Here is a 26,873-nt window from a genome sequence, read left to right as displayed (position 1 = left end):
AGGAGGATAGGCTGGATTTCCTGAAGCAATGAGTGCAAAAGCATCCAAGTGACCGTATTACCCCACATACTTTATACCAGAAATGATGAGGTCAAGTTTGACCACATTTGGTTATTAATTAAGCTATTTTCTTTATTCTCTACCTCATTGTATGAAGGATTTATGACTGAATTATGCAAAGTCTCCTTTCTGTACTTGGTACTTCCAAAGTCTACTGAGAAGTGCCTTTGGATTCATGATGCCCTTCCTTGAGTCCTTTGCAACTGATCTATACATCATTTGCACATCAAGGCCCTTAACTGGTCTTATTTGGCTTGGAGGAATTGGAGAAGGAATCCCAAGCTTCATCAGATTCAAGGGGAAGAGACACAGACCCATACCTCTCAGCAGAAAGAAGGGCAAAGAAGTCCCGGCCATGTGTTAAAACTACCTTAGTCCAGCCTCCGGCCACACTTTTTACATTCCCACTGCAATCAAATATGTTTATACTCTCCCACAATCCCCGGAAGTCTCATCCAATTAAAGCATCAGGCTCAGGTTTGAAGTCTGGATCTCATCACCTGAGTCAGGGCCAGGTGTGAATGGGGCTCTTCAGGCTTGGTTCCACTCCTAAGCATGATCTTCAGCTAGATCCCTGAATTCACGAGGTAGATCTCCGACTTCCCACATTACTGTCTGCAGCAGCATTGCCAAACTGTCACCGCTATGTAGCAAGGTGCCCTTCTCTCCTGTTTCTAATTGCATTTTTCTCACTCTCCTTCAAACCCTGACAGTTTCCTCAAAATCCATCATGCTTCTGAACATGCCCTGGTTTAAAAATTCCGCTGTTTCAGGTTTTGTGAAGCAACATCCCACTTCCAGGTACAAAATTTTGTTCTGCTTATTTTTATACCTCCAAACCCACTGGCTTGATACAATCATTTTATTTTGCTCATGATTTTGGCAGTCAGAAATTTTGGGAAAGGCTCAGCTGGGGACAGGGACTCCATACAGTCATATGTTGACAGGGACTCCAATCACTTGAAACCCTACAGAGTGAACAGTAAACACAATTGATTGCTGGGAATTCAGCTGAGATTGATGATTAGGACCCCTACATATGGCTTCTTCACATGGTCTGGGTCCCTCCTAGCACTGTGAGAGTTCTTGATTTACATTATTTTACTTTTCATTTTAATGTCCTATCGCCTCAACTACTAGGGATAATTTTTTCTAAGACTGAAAAGTAAAACCCAAACCAAACTTTGCACCCTAAGTGCTTCATACGTAAATACTCAACTGGAAATATACTTGAAAAGAAAAAAATAAGGCAAATGCCATATGATTTCACTTATCTGTGGAATTTAAGAAACAGGAAAAAATGAAGAGGGAAACCAGAAAGACAGACTCTTAACTATTGAGAAAAAGGATTACTAGAGGAGAGAACAGTGAGGGGATGGGTGAAATAGGTGAAGCAGATTAAGAGTACACTTGGGACCCCTGGGTGGCTCAGTGGTTGGGCATCTGCCTTCAGTTCAGGGTAGGACCTCGGGTCTGGGGATCAAGTCTCACATCGGGCTCCCTGCATGGAGCCTGCTTCTCCCTCTGTTTGCGTCTCTGCCTCTCTCTCGGTAGCTCTCATGAATAGGTCAAATCTTAAACACACACGAGCACTGGGTAATGTATAGAATTGTTGAATCACTCTAATGTATACCTGAAACTCCTAACACTGTATGTTAACTATACTGGAATTAAAATTCTTTTAAAAAGAGGAAATAAAAATCTATTAAATATTAAAGTTGTATTATTGCACAAGGATAACAAAGGACAATTTGCATAATAAATATTCCTATTCATTTTTCTAGTTAGTACAATAATTGGATAGCAACCATCAGTGAAGTGGGACAGAAGAGCGCTATTATCATAAACATTAGTTTGATCTTTCAAGGAGATGTGATTACCTTCTACCCAGACTCCACTTTACTCACTTGAACAGAGGTTCTGCTTTTCATTAGCCGAATGTCAAGTGCCTTTGTTGCATTCAAGTGTTACCCTAGCTGGCCATATTCCACATAAAGGGCAAAGAACAGGGTTGTTTTTTTTTTCCTCAGTAGAATTTTTGAGAAACATGGCTCTTTCATGGTAAAACGTTTTATGAAAAGAAATGGACAAAAGACACACCTTTAGAAGGTCCTGATCTCACAAAATGGCAAAAGAGGTCAAACTCCTATGAACCTTAAAAATAAAACCATCAGTTGTCTTACCAGCAAAAATGGGGCTTACCTGGGAACAACGGAGCAAGCTACAGCAGAGCTGAGCAAAGGCGATGAACACACCTTTATAGAGCGAAAAAGGAAGCTGGGAGGGCTACTATAAACAAAAAAAGTCCATTGGATTCCCCTGGAATTTGAAGTACAGCGGTTTCTCCTTGGCTGAGTTGAGTGCCTCTCATTGGCTGGGCTGTTGCTGGGGGAGAGAACTTTCCTTCCTCCCTCGGGTAGCAGCTCAAGTGGTACTGACCTTGTTGAATCCCTATACTGTACATCTGAAACTCATATAACGCCGCATGTTAACTATACTGGAATGAAAATTTGACAATAAAATAAAAACACGTATCTTTTTCAATAAATGAAGGAGTGGTGACTTGGGGGTACCTCTCCTCCTGTTGGATTTACCATCAATGGGGAGTGGCAGACGGGAGAGCTCCTCTGCTGGCTTCCCCACCCCACTTTAAACAAGCTTTCCTTTTATTGACTTTCACACTACTCACAACACATCAGTGAAACTGAGTTAGCATCATCTTTCATCAATCAGGTGAGAGTATTTATTTTCTCATATCAAAAAAAAAAAAAGTGTTCACACTCCTGGTAACCCCTGCTAATCATTTTCCTTCATTTTCTTTTAATCCAACGTAGGCCATAACTGAAGAGTTAAGTTTATCTTAGACTAGTTAGGTTATTCGTAGTTCAGGAATGAGGGAAGTGTGTATATATGTACATTTATATACTAAATAAATATATATATATATTTTAGTAAGTTTTGTGAGTTGTTCATTTTAATCAGTGATATCAGGATTAATTTGGAAGAATCACTAAATCCAACATTGAACAGTTTTTCATTGAGGAACATTTATCCTCCAGTTTCATTGAGGAACATTTATCTTCCAATTATGTGAATTAAGGTATTTATAAACCGAATCTGGAGATCTTAAAGAGGCCAAGTTCTTATCTTGCTCCAGGGGGAATGATGGGGCGCACCCTCATCCCTTTTCTCTACTGTGTCAACAGGAGAGAGAGGGACAGCGGCTTTCCCAGCTCTAGACAAGGACAGAACACGTTTCTCTGTGGATAACAACACACTGACTCTGAGAAATGGAGATCTCAGAGATCTGGAAATGGAGATCTCATATTTGTTATGCCATGAGATCTCCTGACAAAAAGATTCCAGGCACCGTATGACATCCTTATGAAGTTCCTGAGTGCATTCAGACTTTAATAACCGAAATGATGGGTTGCCATAGAAACAATATAGCAAATTACATTTAAAGGCAATTTATTAAAATTCAGAACTACATTACACAGTGATAGCAAATGAAATGCTGCCCAGAAGTATTATGTACCATTATCAGTGTCCCTGGATATCATTTCATTCACTCCTCATAGCAGCCCTGCAAGGTAGGTGGTGTTTCCCTACTTCACAGATAAGAAAATAGTGGTTAAGAAATGAGCCCAAGTCAAACAAATAATACAAGGAAACCCTACATCAACTTGACTCCAAGTCTTCTTTTACCTGTTCATTGTTGTGAACTTATCTACATAGTGAAATAAATTTTCAGCTTTCATGTTGTTTCAACATTCATAAAAAAAATTTATAGGGGATCCCTGGGTGGCTCAGTGGTTTAGTGCCTGCCTTCGGCCAGGGGTGTGATCCTGGAGACCCAGGATCGGGTCCCACATTGGGCTCCCTGCATGGAGCCTGCTTCTCCCTCTGCCTGTGTCTCTGCCTCTCTCTCTCTCTCTCTCTCTCTCATGAATAAATAAAACCTTTAAAAAAATTTACAATAAGTTATTAAAATAGGAAAGGGGGCACCTGGGTGGCTCAGTCAGTTAAGCACCTGCCTTGACTCTGGTCCTGATCTCAGGACCATATTGGGCCTCATATCAGTCTCTCCATTCAACAGGGAGTCTGCGTCTCCCTCTCCCTCTGCCTGCCACTCTGACTACTTGTGCTCTCCCTCTGTCAAATAAATAAATATAATCTTAAAAAAAAAATCCCACACATCTCCCTTAAAAAAGTTTCAGTTCCCTGACAAAAAGTAAAAGCAATAAAAAAAAATCAGAGACAAGAAAGATGTGTCCCAAATTTAAACTAAAATTCTTTTAGTTGCGTAAGAAAATTTGTTATTATGATTTTCAATTTATAGGCTGTGTATTGTGCTACATCTGCCTTCATGTTTAGAAGTTTAAATGCTTTGAAGAAATAGCAAAGGAACCTTCTGGAGATCTCAGAGAACATTAGTTCTATTATTATTTAGTTCTATTATTCATTATTTAGAGTTCATTATTTAGTTTAGTTAGTTTGTGGTTTATTCTCCTTTATTCTTCTCTCCCTACTTTTCTTCCTGCCTTACTTTTTTTGAGTTCTCCAATTCTGTATAGTTACTGCATGGTATTCCTGAGATGATCTTTTGGAAATTACTTTCAATTGCTCTTCTCAAAATATTTCTGTTATTGGGAGATAAAACTGAAGAACACGGAAGAGCATTTTCCCCAGTTCCCAGGTAGGCACAGCCTTCTTTCTGCTTATGCTTTCCGTCCACACTAACTCTAGCCCATTCATTATTGGTACTAGAATTATTGAAGTTTTCTTGGCCCTGCTCTAATAATAATATATCAAAGTTTCCTAAGTCAGCATCTAAGGGACAGGACTTCAGTCTCAGAGGGGAAAAGAGATATATTCACATGCAATTGTGAGACCATTTTATAGAAAATATTTACTATCCTTTGGTAGGTTTTTTTTTTTAAATGTAGATAATTTCTATATATTTCCTCTTCATTTCCAACTTCATTGAAAAATCTTTAACCTAAAAGTAAATAACAGAATATCTCTTGCTGACAGGCAAAGACAGTAAGACTTCTTAAATGTCAATGAATTATGTGGTAAAATTCTTAATAATTGTTCCAACTTTTTAATGTGCTTATAAAAAGAAAAGTTTATGTATTAACTAATCTAGGCCCTAGTGCATACTAGTAAATAGCACATGAACAAAATTAGCTGCTTAATAGAAGTTCACAAGTAAAAATGATTTTAAAAAATCATAAGTTTTTTTCTTCTTTACAATCATACATACTTAAGTAATTTGGACTTGCCTTTGAATAAACTACTTTGTGTTTATTATTCTTTGAGTCTGCTACCCAGTGAGTACTGGAGGGGCACATCCCCAACAGAAAAGACAATAATCCATAAGAAGGCTTTGGGAAGAAAATGGTTAATGTTAAAAATCTGACATTGACTTAGTTATCCCATTAGCAAATTTTAAATCTCTTCTATACCTGTATTTACTCACCCACAAGTCCTAAAAGGATGTAGGCAATGATGAACAGTATGAAGATGATGCAGCACAGAACATCTGTACAACTCCTAAAGACAAAAAGGAACACAGAATTAAAAGGGATCCAAAATGACATCTTACCTAGTGAACAAATAGAAGAAAGGGGGGAAAAATCATTATGATATGCCATTTTATATCCAATAAATCTGAAAGGTATCAGATTTATTTCTGTAATCAAAGACTTTGGTAGCATTAGAATGGTCATAGTGCCATGATTAAAGAAACTCCCTCAGAATTCTTAGTATCTATTCTCTCTTGGTTCTTTATGCGTATGATTTTTTTTTTTTTTTAGAGACTGGAGTCCAGGAACATCAAGCAAATATTTTTTTATTTGAAATTGTAATTTAAGTTTTTTGGTTTTATTATTTTCTTCACTGTGCTTCCTCAATATATGATATAGTAAGAAAGAAAAAAATCCATTTTCCATTTCTCCCTCCCTCATCTTTCTACACACACATTTAGAGGGTGCTGTTTATTGGGGCACCTGGGTAGCTCAGTCGGTTAAGCAGAGACTCTTGGTTTCAGCTCAGGTCATGATCTCAGGATTGTGAGATCGAGCCCAGGCTGGGTGTGAGCCTGTTAATATTCTCTCTCTCCCCCTCTCCCTCTGCACCTTCCCACCTCTCTCCTCTACAAAAAGGAGGGGGGAACTATTTATTTAGTAAAGGACTGACTACATAAGCTTTCTATGTGGAGTTGACTTGCAACTATACTCACAGTAATATATATACAATGCATTAAAAAATGAAATGGCTCAAAACTGTAACATGACCAGCCATTCTATAAACTAGTTATTGCCAAACTAAGTTTGGAGAAAAACTCGCTTGTCAGAGGCTCAATAATTTGCTAAGGATCACAACTCAAGCTAAGATCCAGCAAGGACACTCAAGACATTCACCTGAAGTATCGCCTGGGCCTAATATTATACCTTGTCCGGCTTGTACGTGGTCTGGATGGCCAAAACTATATCTTAAGAAAAGTAAGAAGCAATACCACCATTGTCTATTTGAAACTTAAGGAAAAATTTATTACTGAAGAGAAAAAGATCAAACTTTTGGAGAGGATTAAAAGTTGCACGTGAGAATTTTCATAGCAAAATCTCCTTTGCTCTGGAGGGCATACAGATATATGCTCTCGTGTTTTAGCGCAGGCTGGTTGATTGAAGTCATAGACTCTTTTTTGTGATGGCAGTAGGAATAATAATGAAAAATAATTGCTCGCTAACAGACACTGTAATAGCTTACGTTGGTAAAGCCCAGCTATACTTTTGCTGCTTTCACGTACCCTGTGAGTTTCTTAAGAATAGGCTTTTAGGGGCAGTGAGTCGACTTACTTAAGATCCATGAAAGAGAGGGAGAGAGGGGGTAAAGTACACCAAATATCTAGGTCTCTAATTCCTAACTCTTTCATTTAGCAGTTGTTCTAATATTGTTTCAATTTTCAGTAAAGCCTCACATTAGCCCTATCTAAAAAATGTCACACGCATCCCTGTTACTGTTCCGCACAATAGGACATGAGGCTTCCCTAGAGACAGTTAACCATGTTCAATCCGTAAACTATCATTTGCTTAAATCCAATTTCAACCCCAGGAATTTTAAATTTCATTTGGATTTAAGACTTATGAGAACCATAAGAAGAAGCGAAGGAAGCAAGTGCTCTAGTTTTCTTTGGCTGACAATCACAGAGGAGCAAAAACCTGCTTGGAGGTGAGGAGAGTATCTGGTGCACACGCATTCTAACGCACCCTACTCGGCAGGTCCTCATCCTACCAGAGCAGTTGTTAAATTGAGAGCAGTAGTCAAATAGGGTGAAATCTAGTACGAAATGCCTGGAGGTAAGGAACTAAAGGAGAGAAAACTAGAACACTGGTGTGCCTTAATTAGAAATCCTGAAGTTGTTAAAGCCCTTGTGTTTAATCAGAACCGCCAAGAAGAGATCGGGTGTGACCAGAAGCACCTGCCAGATTGGCCAGCATCCTGGAATTATACGTCTGTACTATGTTCATACCAATATATTCACATCCTATGCAATACGCACCAGAATTCCTGTTGATAATCACCTAATGTTATATAGCATCATAATGTTAGACATTTATAACGTTACGTAGCAAGCCCAGGGAGCCGGAAACGTATACTAGAACAATGATTCAAAGAAACGTACCAATCTCAAAGGACAAGGCACAAGGAAAGCAGGAGAGTCCAAAAGGAAATTTTTTTAAAACTAAAACTCAGTCCTCAGCTACCAGCACTGATGAATAGGCTTCAGCTGGAGCCTTGGTTCCATATGGGGTTTTACATCATGGTTTCTTTTGTGTGTGTATGTATGTGTGTGTGTGTGTGTGTGTGCGTGTGTGCGTGTGTGTGCGCCAAGGACAGGCTGCAGCACCAGGGACTACTCCAGGCCCACACATCCATCCCCCCAGCAGTCTCTCCCCACGGTGGGATAGCATTTCTCAATAATTCACACATTGAGCTGTTTGGGGGTTATTCATTCTGGGACAAGGGAGGACGATAATGTATTCAAGTCTGCTTTGCTTTTCTGGTACGCTGCTTTGGAGAAATAGTAGACCACACCCCCTGGCCAGACCAGTTAATTTTCTATTATTTAAACACAAAAGAAGGTGGCACAAACTGCAAATCATGAATGGAATGTTCAAGAATCTCAAAAAGCAGGAGAGGTTTCTTTCCTTTTAAATTTTATTTATTCATGAGACCCACAGAGAGAGATACAGAGACACAGGCAGAAGGAGGAGACGCAGACTCCAGGCAGGGAGCCCGATGTGGGACTCGATCCCAGGCCCCAGGGTCACGCCCTGGGCCAAAGGCAGATGCTCAACTGCCGAGCCACCCAGGGGCCCTGAGGTTTTTCTAGATAAAACATTCCTATTTTGAAATTTGTTCCTGGGGTGATTTGAGCTCCTTTTGTTTTGTTGTTGCTATTGTTCTCATGGACCAATCTAAGTAATTTATTTAAGCCTTCTCCTGTCTAAGCAAAGGGATGGACAATCGGTGTACTGGTCACCACTTGATACACGTAAGGGAGGTGAGTGTAAGGTCCCACATACTTTTCTGGTCTGAGGGCAGAGTCATGGTCCAAACCAGAGCGGTGGTCCTCACTGGGGAGTGGGCCAGATTCTCTTTAATCCATCCTCACAGCCAGTCGGAAGTGGATTCATGTGAGAGTTTCTCCCCAGGGAAAGGGCCTGGCCCTGATGTGGAGATGGGGGAGGGACCTGGGTCTCTCCTGCTCTCCGTGGTGCAACCTCAGGAAGAGGTTCAGCATGCTCACTTGCACACCAAGCAGCACTAGAAGTAGGTGAGAGCCTTCCCCACGTGAGCTGAGCCCTCCTCCTCTTGGTGGCCACCAACAGGGACCACTGCGCCCCACAGCAACTTAGGAGCCCTGAAACCAGAGATCCAGCTCCCATTGCCTGTTTTGACCTGGACCTCTCTTTGTTATTTTAGAAATTTCCTCTTAAAAACAGGGGGCAGGGTGCCTAAGTGGCACAATGGATTAAGGGTGGGACTCTTGGTCTTTTTTTAATGGCTGAGTAATTATCTAACTATCTATCTACCACCTCTTCTTTATCGATTCATCAGTCAAAGGGCATTTGGGCTCTTCCCATAATTTGGTTACTGTTCATAATGCTGCTATAACATCTGGTGCATGTATTCCTTCAAATCAGTATTTTTGCATCCTTGGGTAAAATACCTAGTAGTGCAATTGCCAGGAAACAGAGTGCTTCTTTTTCTAATTATTTGAGGAACCTCCATACTGTTCTCCAGAGTGATTGCACCAGTGTGCATCCCACCAACAGTGCAAGCGGGTTCCCCTTTCTCTGCATCCTCGCCAACACCTGTTTCCTGCGTTGTCAATTTTAGCCATTCTGACTGGTGTCAGGTGATATCTCCCTGTAGTTTTGATTTGTATTTCCCTGATGATGAGTGATACTGAGCATCTGTTCTTATGTCTGTTGGCCATCTGTAGGTCTCCTTTGGAGGAAAAAAAGAATATTGATTCATGTCTTCTTACCCATTTTTTAACAGGATTATTTGGGTTTTGGGTGTTGAGTTTTATAAGTTCTTTATTGGTTTTGTGTACTAACCCTTTTACCAGATATGTCATTTGCAAATAACTAACCCATTCTGTAGGCTGCCTTTTTGTTTTGTTGATTGTTTCCTTCACTGTACTAAAGCTTTTTAACTTGATGAAGTTCCAATATTCATTTTTGCTTTTGTTTCTCTTGCCTCAAGAGACATGTCTAGTAAGAAGTTGCTATGGCCGATGTCAAAGAGGTTGCTGCCTGTGTTCTCCTTTAGGATTTTGATAGTTTCTTGTCTCTCATTTAGGTCTTTCATGATTTTGAATTTATTGTTGTGTCTGGTATAAGAAACTGGTCCAGGTTCATTCTTCTGCATGTGGCTGTCCAGTTTTCCCAACACCATTTGTTGAAGAGACTTTTTTTTCTTTCTTTCATTGGATGTTCTTTCCTGCTTTGTCAAAGATTAGTTGACCCCATAGCTGTGGGTCCATTTCTCGGTTCTCCACTCTGTTCCGTTGATCTACGTGTCTGTTTCTGTGCCAGGACCACACTGTCTTGATCACTATCGCTTTGTAATATAGTTTGAAGTCCAGAATCCTGATGCCTCCAGTTTTGCTTTTCTTTTTCAAGATTGATCTGGCTATTCAGGGTCTTTTTCTGGTTTCACACAAATTTTAGGATTATTTGTTATAGGTTCTGCGAAAAACACTGATGGTATTTTGCTAGGGATTGCATTAAATGTGTAGATGTCTTTAGGTAGTATAGACAATCTAACAATATTTGTTCTTCCAATCCATGAGCATGGGATGTTTTTCCATTTCTTTGTCTCATCTTTAATATCTTTCATCAGTGTTTTATACTTTGCAGAGTACAGATATTCTACCTCTTTGGTTGGGTTTACCCTCAGATATCTTATGGTTTTTAGTGCAATTATAAGTGGGATCAATTCCTTGATTTCTCTTTCTGCTGCTTCATTATTGTTGTATAGAAATGCAACAGACTTCTGTATGTTGATTTTGTATCCTGAAACTTTACTAAATTTGTGTTTATCAGTTCTAGCAATTTTTTGGTGGAGTCTTTTGGGTTTTCTACATAGAGTTTCCTGTCATCTGTAAAGAGTGAAAGTACGACTTCTTCCTTCCTGATTTGGATGCCTTTTATTTCTTTTTGTTGTCTGATTGCTGAGGCTAGGACTTGCCGGACAATGTTATTTAGAGTGGTGAGAGTGGACATCTTGTCTTGTTCTTGACCTAGGGAAAATGTTCTCAGTTTTTCCTGTGAGGATGGTATTAGCTGTGGGTTTTTTTTTTTTTTTTTTGTATATGGCCTTTATAATGTTGAGGTACATTCCCTTTATCCCTACTTTGCTCAGGGGTTTTATCAAGAGTGGATGTTGTACTTTGTCAAATGCTTTTCCTGCATCTATTGAAAAAAAATCATATAGTTCTTATCCCTTCTTTTATTAAGGTGGTGTATCATGTTGGCTGATTTGTAAATATTGAACCACCTTGCAGCCCAGGAATAAATCCCACTTGATTGTGGTGATGATTCTTTTAATATACTGTTGGATTCCATTTGCTAGTATTTTGATGAGAGTTTTGTATCCATGTTCATCAGGGATATTGGCCTCTAGTTCTCTCTTTTAATGGAATCTTTGCCTGGTGTTTGGGGATCAAAGTATGCTGACCTCATAGAATGAGTTTGGAAGTTTTCCTTCCATTTCTATTTTTTGGAAGAGTTTCAGAAGAATAAGTATTAACCTTTCTTTAAATGTCTCGGAGACTTCCCCTGGGAAGCCATCTGGCCCTGGACTCTTTTTTGTTGGGAGATTTTTTATTCAACTTCTTTGCTGGTTATAGGTCTGTCCAAGTTTTCCATTTCTTACTGTGTGGATCTCCAACCCAACCATGAAATCCCATTCTTCGTATGATGGCATTATCTTCCTTTTTAGGGCTGCATAATACTCCATTGTAGGTATATACCACATTTTTAATGTTTATACATATTAGCTATTGTGGATAATACTGCAATGAACATGAGAGTGCAGATACCTATTTGTGATCCTGATTTCAATTCTTTTGAATGAACGTGGATGAACTTGGAAGACATTGTGCTAAGTGAAATAAGCTAATCACAAAAGGACAAGTATTCCATGATTCCACTTATATGAGATATCTAAAGTAGCCAAACTCATAGAAACAGTAAGTAGAATTATGATTACCAGGGGCTAGAGGGAGAGGCAAATGGGGACCTGCTATTTAATAGGTATAAATTTCAATTACACAAGATGAATAAGTTATAGAGTTCTGTGGTACAACATTGGGCCTATATTAAACAATACTGTACTGAGCACAAAAAAATTTGTTAAGGGGATTGATTTCAGGTTAAGTGTTCTTATCATAAAAAATATAGCATGGAAAACATGATAAGCATTGCTAGGCTACAATATACAGGAATTTACTTGTTCAGTGATATATGTTATTTGAATTAAAAACTGTGCTATGAATAAGCTGAATATGGGTATTACATAAGTGAACATAAATGTAAAAAAATAATTAAATGTAAATTTTTTTTTTGTTTTGAGACAGAGAGAGAGAGAGAAAGAGAGAGCACACATGAGCAGGGGTGGAGGTAGAGGGAGAGGAAGAGAGAATTTTTAGCAGGCTCCATGCCTAGCACAGAATCCCATGTGGGGCTCAATATCATGTCCCTGAGGTCACGACCTGAGCTGAAATCAAGAGTCAGATGCTTAACCAATTAAGCTAGGTGCCCCTAAATGTAAACTTTTTTTTTTTTTTTTTAAGAAATTTTTTTTTTTAATTTTATTTATTTATGATAGTCATACAGAGAGAAAGAGAGAGGCAGAGACACAGGCAGAGGGAGAAGCAGGCTCCATGCGCCGGGAGCCTGATGTGGGATTCGATCCCGGGTCTCCAGGATCGCGCCCTGGGCCAAAGGCAGGCGCCAAACCGCTGCGCCACCCAGGGATCCCAATGTAAACTTTTTTAAAATTAAAATCCCACCCTTCAAATCAGTTCAAATATCACCTCCTTCATGAAGTTTTCAACTGGAATAGATCTCTTTAACCTTTGTAGAGTTTTGTTTGTATATTGTCAAGGCAACATATCTTCCATTTATTATAACCTAGAACAGGGAGTTGGACTAAGTCAAATCTAGCCTACTGCCTGTTTTATATAACTTGTGAATTAAGAATTGTCTTTATATTTTGAACGGTTAAAAAACAAAAAAAAATAATATTTTGTGTCATACAAATGACACAAAATTCAAATATCAGTTTCCATAAATAAAGATTTTTAGAAAATAGCCATACTCATTTTTATATATAGATAAAGATACATCTACACCTACATATAGGCTAATTTTGTGCTACAGTGGCTGAATGGAGTAGCTGCAGTAGAAACCATCTGGCCTGTAAAACCTAAAATATTTACTACCTGGACTTTTATAGAAACTTTGACCTAGACCTTGAAGTCCTCTATGGCAGCATTTGGTATGGAGCTTTTCACACTACAGACATACAAGCCCATGAATGATCAGTAAGACACATCTTTTTTACTGCTGACAGGCTAAAGTAACATAAGCAGGCTCTCATGAAATAAAAAGTGCTGTGGTTCAAACTTCAGGGTTTTGTGGGAGGAGGAGACCTATATAGTGAATATGTGTCTAGGGATTCAATTTTTTGGCCAAGCTTAAGTTTATCAACTGGACATACTGTCTCCAGTAAAATAAATCAATCTCTCTCCCTTTTTCTTTCCCTCTCCTCTCCTCCTCCATATAATCCATGAGATTAAATTAGGAAGTAATAAGAGAGTTTTGTTTGTGAAATGCATATTTCAGTTCCATACTTGTCCTTATCCTCCAACAACTGTCATTCTGCTTCCCTTTCAGAGAGAATTCTGTCCCTTCATTCAGACACTGATTCATTTACTGGTTTTCTTTCTTTGTAGCAGATGAAATTCCAGTGATATCAACCATTCTGAAAGGTCATTAATATCAAGCATTAGAGCGAGAATGAAAGTCCTAAAAGTCATTATTCTCTGACAGATCATCCATTTGTGTTTAATGAGTCAGTTTAGGGACTGTCCACTGCCTGTAATTCTAGCTGCATGATCACCTCCCATTCTTAAGTTCTTGGTGTCACCTAGGTACATCTATCTACAGCATGGCTGCATTTATAACCCATAGTTTAGAAGCATTGCTCCTCTGTGGTTCTGCTGGCACCTGCATGATGCCATTAAAGTCATCTGTTACCACTCAGATTCTTACTGCAGAAGTCTATTCCGGGAAACAGAATGACTTTCATTTCCCAGAGGCTTTATTGCAGGACAATGCACTTGGTGGGGGGGCACCCTCCGAGCTTCACTGAGATACACTTGGCAACATACAGAGTATGGTTTGAATTGGACAGACCATCTGAACTGATGCCAACAAGTCAGTAAACTCAAAATTTGGGCTATTTCAGGGTAAAGTTTTATCTAAGTTAAATATATTTTACCTTTATTCCTCTACTCTTGACTATTAGTGGAGAATTTGGTAATTTTGTGAGAGACACATTCTCTATGAGATTGTGTTTGAGGGGATTAATTATATCCTTTCTGCTTGCCCCCAGTTTCTCTTCCCCCTCCCAGACACCTTGTCTCAAAATTCCCTATTGTCTGTGTTATGCGTGCGAAAGTTGAGATTTCAGAAATAAGTTATGTTTACCATTTATATAAGGATAACAAGAGGTTAAAAGAGTATCTTGAAGAATTCCACTATGCTGGAATCAGAAACTTAACAGGAAGCTACAAATAAGTTTTTAATGACATGAACTTTTTTTTCAGGTGTTCCATTTTAATGCAAGTTTTTCGAATCTCAAAAAAAATTTAAGGATGACTTGAAGTTAACATCCACTTTAAAGTAGAATTCATCATCCAACCATTAAAGAGTGTTAGTTTTGTGAGATTATTATTTTTAGCACATTAAAAAAATATTTTATTTATTTATTCATGAGAGGACACACACACAGAGAAGCAGAGAGACAAGCAGGTTCCCCACGTGGAGCCCAATGCAGGACTCAATCCCAGGACCCCAGGATCATGACCTGAGCCAAAGGCAAACACTCAACCACTGAGCCACCCAGGTGCCCCTGTTTTTAGCACATGTTAGACTTGCTGAAAAATAAAATATACCAATAACTTGATATCCTAAGAAATTATATGATGATGTTGTTAATGTCTTTCAAATTTATTAGATTATATAAGATGACATTTGGATATTTGGATCTTATTCTTTACGGCTAATCTTTTCTTCTATCCTATTTGCATTTGGGTTTCCACTGTCTTGAGAGAGTAGCTTTAACTGGCTGTAGTTTATATTTTCTACTTGTAAAGGGGAAATAAAACCTCATTTTTTTATATAGAGAGGTTTAGTGATGCCTATATAAATGTCTCTTTTGTTTAAAATGGGGCAAGTTCAGGCATAATTGGTCTTACTATGTTATTCATCATGTTTGCAAAACTTGCATAATATTAAAAAGTCTGTCAGTAGGCAGAAACTACTCAATAAATTGCTAGTAAAATGAGAGCCATATCATAGTTATTGCCCATATTACGTGTGACATTATGGATAAAAGGTACTATGTAGAAGAAGTGCTAGGGGATCAGCTGAGAACAAACAGCCTTGGAACATTAGTCCAAAGTTATCAACTAATTTTAGAGGGAATCCATATCAGTGTAGGCTGCTCTTTAATCTTCTTGGAATAGGTTAGGCTTCCTTCTACATAGAAATAGAGAGTAGGTGCTCAAAATATTTGCTGAAACCATGAACGTCTGAAAATTTTCATGCCTGGGATGGCTACTGAAATTCAGCTATTAAAAAGTTTTTTTTTTAATTTCATGCCTTCTCATAATTATATGATAAATAACTTTGAGTAACCAAAGGCATGTACATGAAATAGAGAAGATTACCATCAGAAACCAAAAATTTTAATAATAAAATCATTGCTTACTGATGATGGGAGCCTTAGAAAATTGTATGCCCTTTGAGCTAGTAATTTCTTTTCTAGTAATTTATACCACAGAAACATGTATAGAAGAAGCAAGAGTTTATCTGTAAAGATGTAAAATACTGCACTCTTTGTAATAAAGAAAAGATAGAAATAATTTTTAGAATAATAACTGTATGAAAACATATTCATAATATATTTAGTAAAAACTAGATTATCAACATCTTAGTAAGGTTATAGTATTATAAAATGTATGTAAACGCTAAACAAAAGAATATACCAAAAAAAAAAAAAAAAAGCTAATGGTCATTATCTCCGGGTGTTATAGTTTTATGTGATTCTGTTTTTCCTCTTTTGCTTTATCTGTTTTTTTCAAAACTTCCACAATGGACACAAATTTCATTTGTAATAGAGACACATAGACTACATTTGACAATTACAAATAGATTGTTGACTTATCTCATTGTACTAATTGCCTTCTGACCCCCTCAAAATATGTTTAAAAATTGATCTTCAGCTTTCACCTTTTTTCTTGATCATTATTAATTAAAATTCAAAACACACACCTTTGTGTAGTCTTTAAACAAAAATTGCTACTAAAAGTGTGTGAGGGGATGAGAGATTGTTTTCTAATTAATCTTCCTTGATGCTCAAACATTCATAAGTGGGAATGGAATTGAAAATATGCATCCATAAATGCCTCATTAAAACATCTTACAAATCACAGCTTCATCAACCGGTGAACATAATAATCTCATGAGCTTTCTAAGATACAGACTCTGAGTTCTTGTTTGAACCAAGGCATAAAATGAAAAAAGCTGGCCTTTAAACTTCCATTAATCAAGTCCTTATGATTTGATGTTATGTCTATCTTTTGTCATTTCCTCTATGTATATTTAGCAAAGCTGAATAATAAAAGCGCTTGTGTTAATTATCTTAAGATAATATTTATTCAGTGGTGATCTTCGAACTTTGCCTCTGCTTAAAATGTTTATTACCTCCACACGAACCTTTAGCAGAGTGTCCTATCCTATCCTAGTGCTTTTGGAACATGTAACAAAAATTTAGTCTGGAAATTAATTTAACCAGGCAATCACCTCAGTTGTAAAACATTTTTACACTTATAATTGCTTGAGTGTCCATTAGATAAAGGAGCAAATTTAAAATAATTTTAGGTAAGACTACAGAAGGAACTGGGAATCGTAGTTGCCTCAAGAAGGGGAACAATGTGTTTGGGAAGAAATAATGGAGATCTACTTTGCACATGTGTCCTTTTGTAACTTTTAAAGTATATATCAAACACAAATATTACCTAATCAAAAATAAATTTTAAAACAAAGTTATTTCAGTATATATTTGGTTTTATCTTAGAATAGAAATAACCTGAGAAATACTGTCAACTATGAACCATTAAATGAATGGGGGGAAGGGGGGAGAAATAAACTTAATTTAATAGAAATTAAACTACAAACTACATGGCTATAAAGTCACTAGGAATACACCCCAACTACTAAAATCACTTATTGGGATTATAGATCTACTCATTCTTCTTCATTGAGAGATTGAATTTGAATTTAAATCACACATGTAGAAAACAAAGTTTCTCCATCATAACATTTTTTTGCTTGTTTTTTTTTTTTGGCAATTATTTCAGTTTTCAGAAGAAAGCAATACATGTAACATGATAAATTTGACTTGAGTAATATTGGACATTATAATAGCATGTTGTTGGTAAATCTTGACTGAAATGGGAGGTGTCTGAGAATGGGGACTATGAAATTTTTAGGAAAAAAATTAACAGATTTGTGAGATGCTATAATAAGGAATAGAGAGTTTTCATGATGCAGCCATAGAATAGATGCAAAGGCATTCAGCACATGTCCATTGAATGAATGAATCAAATGGTTACCTGAACATTAGACATTAATACATTGCAGGCATTTTCAAAAATGTGTAAAAGTGCTGTCTCTCTGTTCTCAAATTGTTCAGCAAAATGGGAAATTCAGCCATTTGTCTAGAGCCTGAAGTGGTGTATAAATTGATTATTCTTTTCTGTAAATATCTGCAAATACATTTCATTCTACAAGTTCTATATACTATAACAAAGCGTTACTAGTAAGAATAGGGTCATAGTTATTCATTTTAAACAGGAATTAAATGTTTTTAGGATGTTTAAGATAAAACTAAATATTTTCTAAATGTTTATTGACTTGAAGTCATTAAATAGTCTCTGTGTAATCCGCTTTAAATTTGACCCTAAGTGTACCAGTTAAGAATGTGTTCAGTTGCAAATGCTAGAAAATGTGTACTAGAAACAATGGCTTAATTCTAAGGAATTTATTTTTCTTTTGCTCACCTCATCATGTGCCCTCTTAATGCCCATTACCCAGTTATTCTTTTCCCCCCAACCCTTCTGTAACCCTTTGTTTGTTTCCCAGAATTAGGAGTCACTCATGGTTTGTCTTCCTCTCTAATTTTTCCCCACTCAGCTTCTCTCCTTTCCCTTAGGGTCCCATTCTCTATTTCTTATTATAATAAGAAATCCTGTAGTTGGCCCTGAGCTGGTATTATGTGTCACTCATTGATGCCATTAGGGACCTGGCTCATTTCATCTTTCCATCCCCATCATCCTTAGCTTGTAGACATTCAGCTTCATGCTGGACCTCATGTCACAAGTTGACTGCTGCGCTCAAGATGCCTCAATCTATTCAATAAAACTTTGTCTTTTTACGTAGAATTGAAGATACTTCCTGACTTCCCTTTGGCTTCTTGGCCACAACCGTGTCTCATGGCCATCTCTGCCTGGAAGGTGGTAGGGAAAATTGATTATTTAGCTTTTTAGCTTCTGTAATAGAGGAGGCAAGAGAGAAGATGATTTGGAATAGATGTTCAGGGGGACAAATTACAGAATATACTGCAGCTACTAGTGATATATATTTAAACAACCATAAAAAATAATAATATTTTCCCATTCTAATAATTTGTAGTCAACTCAAATGGATTAGGCCAAAGGATGTGTTTTTCTCTATAAGTATTATTAAATATTAAACATATTGTATAAGATTAACAAAGAAAAAGTGGATATTGTATATTCTCACAGAATTTAAGTCAAGCCAAGATTAATTTCATAGCAAAGTATATTCTAGAGCTGATATTATTAACAGCATAATAGCAAGTTGTTAGATCTTATTTCTGAATAATTTTATATTTCATATTCAATTAATTAAATAATTCTTGACATTCATTTCAATGAAATGGGGTTTGAAATTTAAATCCAGTCATAGTAAATATATACAAATGCAGTTGTTCTAGGCTGAAAATTAAAATATAAATCTTCCTTTAGTTAATATACAACTTTTATTAATCATTGGACATAAAATGTATCACCTACTATACCAGTAAGTCTCTTTTATTTCAACATAAGATATTCAGAGTAGCATCTTAATGGTAAGTCTGGGATTCATTAGGCGATCTTATACTTAATTTTGTTCAAGAATGTTCCCAGTTTTCTTATAACAAAGCACTACAATGATTCATATATAATGAGTCTTCGTTCCTATTACTATCCTCTTTCCTGGCATTCTGAGATGTAAGTTCATGGAGGACCCTATTTCCCAAGGCTTCCCTAAATATAAGTCCGTCCTTCTTAGGGTTTTACAAAAACCTCTCTAAGCAAGTTTTTCAGTGGCTATTTGTTAAGTGTCTATTATTTGCTACTATGGTGAGATGTGTATATGCATATGCATTTGGTACCTATTCTGTGCCAGGTACTATGGTACATTCTGTAAATACAAAAGTGAACTAGACAGACAAAATATCTACTCTCATGAAGCCCACAATTTAGTGTGGGAAGTAGGCAATACATAAGTAAAGATCAATAGATAAAATGATGATCGATTGCATGGTAAGTACTAGGAAAAAACAAATATGATACCGTGGAAGAGAATAATAAGGATAGGATGCATGGGAAAGGGCTCTCTAAAGAAGAGGTGATAACTGGGTGATGGGTACTAAGGAGGGCACTTGATAGGAGGAGCACTGAGTGTAATACCATATATTGGCAAATTGAATTTAAATTTTAAAAAATAAAAAAATTAAGAGGAAGTGAGCACCATTTTGTTGTGATGAAAATTCATGTGGAGCCATAAAAGACTTCAAAAAGCCAAAGCAGTCTTGAGAAAAAAGAACAAATCTGGAAGCATTACACTTCCTCATTTCAAACCACATTACAAAGCTATAGTGATCAAAACAATATGGTATTGACATGAAAACAGCCTCATAGATCAGAGGAACGGAACTGAGAGCCCAGAAATAATCCCCTACATATGTGGTCAACTAATATTTGACAGAGGAGCAAAGACTACTCAGTGCAGAAAGGATAGTCTCTTTAAGAAATGGTGTTGAAAAAACTGGATATCACGTACAGAAAAATGAAATTGGACCCCTATTTTGTACCACTCACATAATTGATTACTCAACTCAAAATGGACTAAAGACTTAAATGTAAGAACTGAAACTGTAGAACTCTTAGAAGAAAACATAAGGGAAAAGCTCCTTGCATTGGTCTTAGCAATGTTTTTTTATATATATTCATGACACCAAGAGTACAAACAACAAAGGCAAAAATAAATAAGTAGAACTACATCAAACTAAAAATCTGCTGCACAGCAATAGAAACCACAAAAAAATGAAACGCCAATTTACGGAATGGGGGAAAACATTTACAAATCACGTATCTTACACAGGGTTAATACTAAAAAGTTATAAAAATCTCAACACATGGGATCCCTGGGTGGCGCAGCGGTTTAGCGCCTGCCTTTGGCCCAGGGCGGGATCCTGGAGACCTGGGATCTAATCCCACTTCGGGCTCCCGGTGCATGGAGCCTGCTTCTCCCTCTGCCTGTGTCTCTGCCTCTCTCTCTCTCTCTCTCTCTCTCTCTCTGTGTGTGTGACTATCATAAATAAATAAAAATAAAAAAAAAACATTTAAAAAAAAAAATCTCAACACAACTCAGTAGCAATAAACAATTCAATTTAAAAATGAGCAGAGGATCTAAGTAGACATTTTTCCAAAGAAGAGATACAGATGGCCAACATGGAGAGGCACTCAACATCACGGATAATCAGGAAATGCATCAAAGCCTCAATGAGGCATCATTTCACAACTGTTAGAATGGCTACCATCAAGAGACAAAATATAAATGTTGGCGACAATGTGTAGAAAAGGGAATCCTTGCGGTGCCTGGGTGGCTCAGTCAGTTGAGTGTCTGACTCTTGGTTTCAGCTCAGGTCATGATCTCAGGGTTGTGACATCAAGCCCCACATCAGGCTCGCACTCAGCAAGGTACCTGCTTGGGATTCTCTCCCTCTTTCTCTGCCCCTCCCCCTACTCACGGATGCTCTCTCTCTCTCTCTCTCTCTCTCTCTCTCAAATAAATAAATACATCTTTAGAAAGGGGAATCTTTGTGTACTTTTGGTGGGAATACAAATTGGTGCAGTTGCAGTGGAAAGCAGTATAGCGATTCCTCAAAAAAAATTTGAAAAACAGAGCTACCACCTGATCCACAATCTCACTTCTGGGTATATATATATCCAAAGGAAATGAAACAGGATCCTGAAGAGATATCTGTACTCCCACGTTCACTGCAGCATTATTTACAATAGGCGAGATATGGAAACAACCTAAGGGGCCATTGACAGATGAATGGATAAAGATGTGAGAGATACACATATCACATACATACAAACATCAATGGAACATTCTTCAACCACCAGAAAGAAGAAAATCCTGCCATTTGCAACATCATACATGAAACTTGAAGGCATTATGCTAAGTGCCATAAGTCAGAGAAAGACAAATACCATATGACATCACTTACATATGAAATATGAAAAAGCTGGACTTGTGGAAACCAAGTAGAATGGTGGGGGAAATGGGAGGTGTTGGTCAAAGAGTACAAAATTGCAGTTAGAAGATGAAAGCAGAGTGTAGTGATCATGGTCAACAATATTATATTATATACTTCCAAGTAGCTAGGAAACTAGTCTTAAATGTTCTCATCACCAAAAAAAAAAATGGTAATTACATGATGGGATGGAGGTGTCAGCTAACACTACAGTCAGTCGTAATCAGCTTGCGATACATGTGTAGCAAAAGAATGCATTGCACATCCTAACCTTATGCAATGTTATACATCAATTACATCTCCATAAAGCTGCGGGGGGAGGGGAGTGAAATAAAGAGGTGGTGGGGGTTGTGTTTCAGGCAGAGGAAACAACAAATCCAAAAGATCCAGAGAATCGGTGAGACCAGGGTTTTCCTGGGAGCTGACATGTGGTCAGTGTAAACACAACATAGAGGAGAAAGGCAGATGGCCATACACAAGGAGGCTGGTTCAATGGCATGACTGTGTTTGGACTTGTCTATCAGGGGAATCCAGTTACAATATTTTATACATTATAGGGCTTCCCAGTTCAAAGCTCACTTTGATATATATTATTTCTTTAGGATCATTACCACAACTCTATCACGTCGATATGAGAGCTGTTCTAACACACCATTTTACCAATTAGGTAACTCCCGACTACAATTTCAGCTCATTATGTACTGGAAGTTCTTGAATAGAAGAGTAATGTATATCAAAAGCAGTATTTTAGTTAGATTTATTTGGCACCAGGGTGGAGAATGAATTGGGATGAAGGGGTAAGTGCAGAAGGAGAAGAATCTGGGAAATGAGGGCTGACCTAGAAGGCAGCAAGATAGAAGCGCATGAGACCAGGGCCAGTTCTGCCTTGAGGCATCACCAGCCTCCTACGCACGTCTGCTCTCCTAGGTCACTAGAATATTGTGGAGATAAATGCCACAGCATGGGGACAGTTTACAACTCCACAAAGATGCCTCATGGACTGGAATGGATGTGAATGGATTTCTCCCTAATGGTTTTTAACACAGAGGGAGGAAGGGAAGCTCACATGTCTTTCAGCACCATCTTATATTTATCTCCCCTACAGTCTTCAAAGCATTCTGTCCCACTTTTTTATTATATCAACTTGATAAAAATATATTTTATCTGAGCTTTTGGAGATCAAAGATCTTATTTTTCAGTTTTCTGCTGTGAATGTGGTTAGCTGACATCTGTCTTTTCTGTAATGGACATGAAGGGTTGCTCTTTTGTTGGTTTGAATCCCCGAGGGCCACATCAAAAGACAGCTGGCCCTGAACGCTCCTGGATGTAGACTGTCCATTACTAACAATACATGTGACAAGTTATTGAATTGTGTTGTTTCTAGCTCTTGTCAACGGTATATAAGTGGGCAGAGACAGCGTAAAGGACAGGAAGGGAGAAAGAAAAGTGACATCTGAAGGGAAGACAAAACCAAGAGAGAAATAAGCTGAAAACAGATTTAAAGAAGAAAAACAAAGAGAAAAAAAGGAGGGCTCCTGATGAAAATCAGAAGAATTAAGGTAAATCAGAAGAATTGAGAAGGAAAAAGCAAAAGAGAAGAAATCAGGGGAACAAGATCAAGAAAAGTGCAAAGAGACCAATATGGCATAAGAAAAAAACAGGTAGAGAGGTCACAAGGAACCTTACTGAAATCTGTTTGGGTTTGGAGAAAATTGAAAAGCAGGTCCGCACATCCAATTACGAGAGTAATATTTTATAGGTGTGTACAAGAAAATAATGAAGTGGATAATGGTTATTAAATTACCTGAAATTTAATTCCTCTACTTTTACTTTATAGTTTAAATAAATCTAACAATCCAATAATAAAGGTTGTACACTAGAGCAAAGTTCAAGGACATTTGTTCTTTGCGTTCAGTCTTCTTACAACACAGATAACTAATTCCTTTCTGATACAACTGTTATGTGTCAACTACCAAAAGGCCAATCAACGGGCCTACGTTTCTCTCTGTCTTTCCCATTAATTTGCTTAGAGAACCTACCTAAACTTCTTGTCTGTGCAGCCCGGTCCCTGATGAGTCGTTAACCATTTCTGGGTGACAGGAAACATGCCAGCATCTTCTTTCATACTTTGATGTAAAGACTGCGTCCATTCAGTGGCAGTTTATTATTAAGAGCTTGAATATTTGTAGACTTTCACCCTTACGTCACCTTTGAGTTACTGGTTAAATGTGCCTAAGTGGGTGGAGGATCAGCCTGTCTTTAGATTTTAATTGACTTTGGGGTTGCAGTATCAGCAGTAAGCACAGCTGAGATACAGGCTACAGACTCAAGAAGGCCAAAATGAAATCTACTGGGTACGAAAAGGACTGGGGTTTTACGTAAATGAATGCAAGTATTTGGAAATGTAACTGGGACTCCTAGAACTCTCTTCTGGTGGAACTGGCAGATAACTGAACCATGCCCGACTCCTGAGGACCACTTCTGTCGAGCTCGCTAGCAGCATTTCAGAAGTTGAATCCATCCAAATTTGATCTTGAATTTAGACAAACAAATTAATAGGATTGTTTCATCTGAGTTTATGTTCACCATGAGCTATCCCAGAAGAATAAAGTCTTGCTTTTAAGTAGCGAAATGGCAGCTTTTTATCATTCTTCTTGGCCTCACTTGCTGAAGGGAAGATACTCAAAATACAGTCTCTCCTCAATCTGGGCTTTCTCCTTGAGGTAAAGACTGCCTTGAAGATCACAGTTTGGGAATTTGTGCTCTATCTAATGTTAACACGTGGTGAGTCTATAAGCACCCCTTTGCTTTAGCTTTGAGTACCAAGTTATTTCTTTTTTAAGCATATTATCTTTTTTAATATTTTATTTATTTATTTGAGAGAGAGGGGGGGAGAGAGAGAGAGCATGGGGTGGGGACGGGGGCACAGAGGAAGGAGACACCCCCCTGAGCAGGGAGCCCAATGTGGGGCTCGATCCTGGGACCCTGGAATCACGAAATGTGATGAAGGCAGATGCTTAACCGACTGAGCCACCCAGGTGCCCCTCAAGTTATTATTTCTATCAACAATACAGAGTGGAGGGGTAGAAGGTGAATTATGCAGTATCTGTAAAGTGTGTAGAAGTCCCGATAGAAAAAGGTGAGCTAGGAGTGTGTGCTCACGAATGTGTGTTTAGAAAAGCACATGGAGGGGGGTGCCTCACTTTACTAGCAGAAGATCACAATATATGATTACTTTCAGCATAATGCCAAACACGAATTTCCCAGGAAACCACAATGATTAACTACTCCATCCTCGAAATCCCCTTCCCTGGTCTTCCAGAAGAACTCTCTCACGTGCACACCTCTCTCACCTGCTGTGCTCCTTCTCAGTCTTCGTGGCCTGCTCTTTCTCTGCCTGCATCTTAATGTTGGCATGACCTCAGGATTTTCTTCTGATCCACCTCCTCTTCCAACACCGTCTGCTAATCTAAGGCGATCTCGTCTCTGTCTACGTGGTTTCCAAAGCTTCAGCCATGAACAACCTTAACCTTCCTCCTGAATTCCGGCCCCTTATTTTTAAATTGAAATGTCCAAAATTGAATTCATTATCTGTTGCTCTTAGAGGTCCAAACATTTTCTTTCTTTTGTGTATTTCTATCACCCACTTTTTCACTTCACCCCCAAATCATGCCATTCTTGACTCCTCCATCGTCCTCTACACCTTGTTGACTGACAGACCCTACTGACTCTCCATCCTACAAAGTTCTGCTTCCTTTTCTCCAATCTCATTGCCACTGGGTAGGTTGGGGCCTCCTTATCTCCTATCAAGACTCATACTACAGCCTCCAAATAGCATCTTGCTCTCTCTGACCCATCATATACACTTCATAAATTGCAGAACCTGACATATAAATCCATTGGTCAAAACCTTTTAAGATTCTCAACTGCTTACAAAATAAAATATAAACTTCTTAGTCTGGCCCTGACTAAGCTGCTCAAAATTACTTTCTATCTTCTATCCACTCTCGCAAATAACCTGTGCTCTCTCAATTCTTAGTGGCTTTGTATTTGGTTGAACCATATGAAATTGCTGATATTTAACTGGTTTTGACCTTAAAAATGGTAATTTCATATGACTCAACTAATAATGTTTTCTTCTCTGCCTTCAATGCCCTTTCACCTTTACCTGTCAAAACATCGAAATCCATCTCAAAAGTCACCTCCTCTGGGAAGCAATTATTGGCTACACTAGGTTAAAGAGCAGACTCCTCCTCTGTGCTCCTTACCACTTTGTCATACCTCTGCCACAGCACTGTGTTTTAATTATCTGTACATACTAGTCTCTGCCACTAGAATATGGGAAACTTAAGGGTAGAAACTGGGACTTAATTATATCTATTACTTCTTATTAATTAATTAATTAATTCTATTACTCATAATTTGAATCCATCCAAATTTGGATGGATTTACTTCCAGACAATTTTTAAATTAGGAGTCAATAAATATTTGTTGAATGAATGACTGAATTAGTGAAGTTGTTATACAAAAAAAAAATCTGGTAATTTTTTTGGTTAAAAATGAGAGGAGAGATAGTGATTTAATATATTAGAAACGCTCTTCCCTCTTTTTATATCACATCTCCCCCTTTTTGCTTCCTCCTGAACAATGTATTTGTTCTCACCAGATGGATTTAATGTCGCTGTGAAAGAAATGATGACACAAAACCAGACCACATGGTCACAATGAGCCCTGTTGTATGTATGTAACCCACAGGAGAGCAGACATATAAGGTTCAACCAGCAAAACTCCAGGAGGCAGCAAGCAGACATAGGCAGCAGCTATAAAACGTGAATACAATTCCTAAGCAATCCTAAGACTGTTTCTGGTAACATTCAAACAAAAATTGTTCTCTATTCACCAAAAGCTATGGAGATCAATGAAAGCTCTCCCTGAAAATGCATGGAGGACATTCACAGGCATTGCAAAATATACAGGAGGCATTTTATAGCAGACATTTTTGCAGAGCCTATTTATATGGAAAGCAGGTACACCTTCAGCATTTTACAAATCTGTGGAATTGGTGATTAAGAAAATCCCAAACGCAATAGAAATAGAAAAAGTGAAATCTATAACTTTAAAGACTGGACTGCACATATGACTCCAAGATGAGGTCTTCTCAGACCATAGCATATTCTATACTCAAAAAGTATGATTTTAGACTGAAACCCTATGAATGCTCCAATTTTTCATCTCCAACCACAAGAAGGTAGCTACTGAGCTCGGACTGATCTAGGGATAGACACGTGTATAGGACAAAAGCAGATAGTGCAAGACCCAGGAAAGGC

At 37.9% G+C, this 26,873-nt stretch overlaps 1 protein-coding gene across 5 annotated transcripts in view; it reads right to left on the bottom strand.

Moving 5' to 3' along the window:
• Window positions 1-26,873, bottom strand: part of SLC44A5 (solute carrier family 44 member 5) — a 375,730-nt gene that overhangs the window by 87,613 nt on the left and 261,244 nt on the right. For all 5 annotated transcript variants that reach the window (XM_072754861.1, XM_072754860.1, XM_072754863.1 and 2 more), the window contains one exon: window positions 5,546-5,619. Coding sequence is in view for 1 of the 5 variants with exons in the window: in XM_072754859.1 (XP_072610960.1) it covers window positions 5,546-5,619 (74 nt within the window). In the remaining 4 variants the exon portion in view is untranslated. The remainder of the gene's footprint in view (window positions 1-5,545; window positions 5,620-26,873) is intronic.

The sequence above is a fragment of the Vulpes vulpes genome, chromosome 3 (assembly GCF_048418805.1).
Source record: "Vulpes vulpes isolate BD-2025 chromosome 3, VulVul3, whole genome shotgun sequence".
NCBI lineage: Eukaryota > Metazoa > Chordata > Mammalia > Carnivora > Canidae > Vulpes > Vulpes vulpes.
The sequence above is the reverse complement of the archived record's forward strand: the minus strand, read 5'-3'. Positions and strand labels throughout refer to the sequence as shown.